Source organism: Telopea speciosissima, chromosome 9, assembly GCF_018873765.1.
Source record: "Telopea speciosissima isolate NSW1024214 ecotype Mountain lineage chromosome 9, Tspe_v1, whole genome shotgun sequence".
NCBI lineage: Eukaryota > Viridiplantae > Streptophyta > Magnoliopsida > Proteales > Proteaceae > Telopea > Telopea speciosissima.
Window position 1 is genome coordinate 52,871,118 of NC_057924.1, and position 5,412 is coordinate 52,876,529.

The window sequence follows — 5,412 nt, forward strand, 5'->3', positions numbered from 1 at the left end:
TGCGAATTCTGGATCCAATTTTATGGAGTGTCGGTGGAGTTACTGACATTGGACTTTGCCGCGAAATTGGCGGAGAAAGTTGGAGTTCCTCTAAAGGTGATGGTCATTAGAGGCTCCCAGGCTGGTTCAACCCAGGAATACCTTCGGTGCAGGGTCTTTGTAGATACCACTAAGCCTTTACGAGTGCAGGTTCCCATCAAAGGCAGAGCCAGCTTATTATGCCATATCAGGGTCAGGTATGAACGGTTCCCCTCTTTCTGCTACTTTTGTGGGTTAATCGGGCATGAGGATAGCCATTGTGAGGCTCTCTATAAATCCTAACTTGCCCACGGCCGCGCTCATGGCTGCCGCTCTACTACACATTGCGCTGAGTTTCCCCCATTTCGATTTCGGCCTTCAATTAGAGCTATTACCCCCTCTCCTCGCTTGATGGAGGTGGTTGTAACCTATATCCTGCTCCTGTCCCCCAACCAGCCAGTACACCCCAGCCCACACCAACCCCCGTCTTCCTCTCCGGTTACCGGTAACAACCAGAGTAGACAGGCAAACCTTTCTCATAGCAATTCACACACTCTGCATGCCCAAGCCTCCGTACACCCTATACCTGCCACTAATTCTGACATCAGGATAGAATTATCATTGTGTGATCCCAGGCCTGTTACCATCCCAGCCACGACATAAGAGTTTGTCTCTTCCACACCCCATCAGCTCATCCCTCCTCGTCTCCACATTCCATCACCCACCCCTCATGACACACACAATCTTCAACAACAGGTCTTGGCCCACCTTTTAACTAATCCGAAAGCCTCTGCTTCTCTAATGTCCCTGCTTTCCCTCTTATCTGATATTCGAATATCCACTACTGGGCCTTACCCCATCTCAGCCCACACCCAATGAAACCAAGTCCTGTCCGAGTACCAGCTGCTTGGCCCACAACAATGGCCAAACTGTCAACTACACCCACTATCCATGCCTGCTCACCAGCCCAATTATCTTCCTCAACCCACACGACCTTCCCAGACTGAGAGGCCCTACTGTGAGCCCTCAGTACAAACCACCCCTTCCCATCCTGACCCAAACCACAAACCTTCACCCTCCACTAAGCCCTCCACGAAGTCCCAACCACAAACCAAAAGAAGGAAACAACGAGATTCTAGAGGTGAAACCCCTGTAGCAGAGGAGACAATGAAGACTGATGAGCATTTTTTAATGTTTGGCCCCTTGGCGGCTGGGGGATATTAGCCCCAAGAGGGATTATGAAATGCTTCAGCTGGAATTGTCAGGGGGTAGGGAGACCCTTGACAATCCAAGCTCTTGTTCACCTCTCTCAACATATTAGGCCGGAGTTGATCTTTCTTATGGAAGTAAGGTGTAATCGGTCTAAGTTAGAAAAGATTTGTAGGAAACTTAAAGCTCATATTTTTTGTTTCATTCCCCCTCAAGGAATTGCTGGGGGCCTGGCTCTTTTGGGTAACCATTTCCTGCAGGTTCAGGTGCTCTATGCAGATAAGCGCATTGTACATGTGGAAATTTCAGGCATCCATTCAGGGTCCTTCTTCACAGGGGTCTATGGTGATCCAGTTACGGCTAGAAGGGCAGCGGTTTGGACCAAATTGACTGAAATTGGTGCTAATAGATCTGTTCCTTGGCTTTACGCATGAGATTTTAATTCCCATTTGTCGTGACACGAGAAGTCTGGAGGTAATATGCAGCAATCCAGAGATGTGCAGTCGTTCAGGGATATGCTCAATTTGTGTAATTTACTGGACTTGGGAAGTCTTGGGCCAAGATTCACATGGAGTAACAATAGAAGGCCGAACCAATATTCGTATCAAACTTGATAGGGCTTTCTTTAACCTAGCCTGGAGGACCAGTCATGCTGATGCTGCGGTGTTTGTTAAGTCTGCTCTTGGTTCAGATCATAGCCCATTGCTCATTGATTCAGATGGTGGCCTCTCCTATGGGGTACGGCCATTTTGTTTTGAAGCCACATGGCTTCGGCACCCGGAGTGCCAGAATGTGGCGACCAAGGCATGGTCCATATCAGGAGGAGGGACACCTACTACTATGCTCCAACAAAGGATTAGCAATTGTCAGCCTGTATTTACACACTGGAATCATACTGTATTTGGTAATGTCCAGAAGAAAATTTAAAGTTATATGAAAGAGCTGGAACAATTGCAGGATAGGTGCTGTAATGAGGCCAATTATAAAAGAGAGCAAGAGGTGGAGGCACTGCTGGAGGAAGAGCTGTTAAGACAAGAAATTCTATGGCACAAAAAATCTTGGGTAGCTTGGCTACAAGAGGGAGATAGGAACTCGACCTTTTTTCATGCTACGACTATCCAACGCAGACAGGTGAATAGGATCCTTCACCTTCGTCTATCCTCAGGTGAATGGTCACAGAATGACAAGGAAGTCCTATCTGAGATTGAACATCACTACCAACAGACATTTCAAGCCCAAACCGTCGATCACGATGCTCTCAATGATGTTCTCAGCTCTGTGCAAGCCTTGATTAGTGATGAAGCAAATGAAGGATTGTGTGCTGTTCCAACCAGTGAGGAAATTAAACAATCCCTATTCGCCATGGGACCTCTTAAGGCCCCAGGTCCTGATGGCCTACCGGCGCTGTTCTTTCAAAAGTTCTAGGACATTGTGCACTGCGAGGTGATTGATTTTGTACAAGATTTCTTTAAAAGAGGCTTATTGGTGGAAGGGATGAATGATTCATACATTTGCCTGATTCCTAAAGTGAATGGCCCTGAAATGATAGACCAATATAGGCCAATTAGCCTCTGCTCTGTTACTATGAAGATCATCACTCGCCTTATGGCTATTCGATTGCAAGGTTATTTGGACACTGTGATCTCTCCTTACCAATCGGCCTTTGTGCCAAATAGATCCATCTCAGATAATGTCTATGTCGCACATGAACTATATCATTACATTCGGTAAAGGAAAAAGGGGAAGACAAAATTAATGGCCATCAAGCTGGATATGCGGAAAGCATATGACAGACTCGATTGGGTGTTTGTGGAAAGGATGCTTCAAGCTCTAGGTTTTTCGACGAAGTGGATATCCCTGGTTATGGTATGCATTAAGTCGGTGAAGTACAAGATACTTGTTTATGGGGTGCCTCGGATTGATATCACTCCACAGAGAGGGATCAGACAGGGGGATCCCCTGTCTCCAGCTATCTTCATTCTCTGAGTGTAAGCTCTTAGTTGTAAACTACAGGCAGCAAGCAATAGTGGTCTTATTACTGGTATCAAGGTTCGTGGTCGAAGCTCACCCATTTCTCACCTCCTTTTTGTAGACAACTGCTTATTGTTCTCTAAAGCTAAGTTGCAGGAGCTGTTTGAGTTAAAATGCTGCCTTGATTCATATTGCCAGGCTAGTGGCCAGTCCCTTAATCATGCCAAATCCATTATTACCTTTAGCCCCAACACCCCTCCTAAATTTAGGAGATGGTTTTCCCGGATTCTTAAGATCAAATATGGGAGTAGTCCCAAGAAATATTTGGGTCTACCGGTTGAGCTTAGGGGCTCTAAGGTTCAGGTGTTTAAGGAGATACAAGAGAAGACAGATAAGAGGTTACAAGGCTGGAAGAATTTGTTGCTGTCTTGGGCTGGCAAAGAAACCCTGATCAAATCCGTAGCCTCCTCCATGAATTCTTATGTCTGTTCACACTTCCTCCTCCCATCAGCTCACCACAAGCAGTTACAAAGAAGCATTGGTGATTTTTTCTGGGGAGCGCAGGAAAATAAGCATAAAATTAGATGGATTTCATGGACAAGGTTGTGCCAATCCAAAGAAAGGGGTGGGCTTGGATTCAGGGATTCCAAAATTCAAAATCAGGCACTGCTTGCAAAGGTGGCTTGGCATCTGTGGAGCTGTCCTCATACCAACTGGAGTCAATTCATGAAGAGCATATATTACCCTTCCTCGAATTTCCTGCAGGCTACTCTGGGAGCCAATCCTTCATGGGCATGGCACAGTATTCTAGCTGGCCGAGAAGCTTTAGTGCATGGCTTATGCTGGGTGGTGGGGGATGGGAAAGATATAGACATTTGGGAAGATAACTGGTTGGTGAGCACCAAGGGGTTCAAGATTACTCAGCCTAAACCTGATCAGTGCTAACTAAAGTGGGTCTCAGAACTGATTAATGAGGACAATGGGACTTGGAAGATGGATCTGTTGCAACTGTACTTCTCTCCTCTCTTGATCAAAGAAATTCTCAAAGTCCAGCTCCCTCTAATGCCACGAAAGGACAAGCTTATTTGGGGAACCTCTAAGAATGGAGTTTTCTCTACAAAGTCGGCCTATCATGTGCTTAACAATCTAAGTAAGGAAAAATCTGCTGCAAGAGCATCTACTTCCCACTCTACCTAGCTGTCTGTTCCACAAGGTATTTAGAAGACTATTTGGAACATTCACTCCCTGCCAAAGATTAAGCTATTTCTATGGAAAGCCTGCGCTGGAGGATTACCAACTAGGGCTGGATTATGGCGTCGCCAAGTTCTGATAGATCCGGCGTGTAATAGATGAGGGGCTCCACAAGAAACAGTTGAGCACATCCTCATACAGTGTCCCTATCCCCAAGCAGTTTGGTTCTCATCGCCTCTTTCGGTTAATTTCAGTACTGCTCCCACAATGAGTCTCGTCGAGTGGATTATGAAGTGGAAGTTGTTGTTACAGACAAACAAGAAAGAAATGAGGTCAGTGGTTTGTCTAAGCTCCTTTATCTGCTGGCACATTTGGCTAGCGCGCAACAATTGGTTTTTTAGCCAAGATCAGCCTTCCCCAATCGACACGACCAGTCTTGCAGTTAGAGCCTTCAACGAATTTTGGAATGCAACAGGGGTTCCCTCCACAATCAGTCTGCCGGCATTATCTATGCAGTCGTGCCCTCGCTGGTGCCCCCTTGGTGAAGGCAGAGTTAAACTGAAAACTGATGCTTCGTTGGGCTCTGAAGGTCACCGCAGTGGAATTGGTTTCATAATTCGATCCTTGGAGGGCCAATGCTTGCTCGCAGCTTCTGCCCCAATAATGTTTTCCTCCATTATTCAAGGAGAGGCCCTAGCCATTCGCTCTGTTCTGCTTCACGCCATTGGAGAGAGTTTTGACAACATCATAGTAGAAACTGACAATCAAGCGCTGACCCACTGTCTTCAGCGAACTACCAAGCACCCTCCAACAGAAATTGTGCCTATATTGGAGGATATACAGCACCTGAGCACTTACTTTCTGCATGTCTCATTTCAGTTTATTCCTAGGAGTATCAACCATGTTGCTGATACACTAGCCCGGAAGGCCTTATCACTTGAGGAGGTGATGTTATGGCCTATTTCCACTCCATGGATTGTTCAACTTTGTAATTTGGACTCCATGAGTTCCTCTTCTCAATAG

At 46.2% G+C, this 5,412-nt stretch overlaps 1 protein-coding gene across 1 annotated transcript; it reads left to right on the forward strand.

Moving 5' to 3' along the window:
* Positions 1 to 4,656: 4,656 nt before the first annotated feature.
* LOC122639075 lies at positions 4,657 to 5,412 on the forward strand. Its single transcript, XM_043831912.1, has one exon. The coding sequence runs from the start codon at positions 4,657 to 4,659 to the stop codon at positions 5,410 to 5,412; it is 756 nt and encodes a 251-aa protein (XP_043687847.1).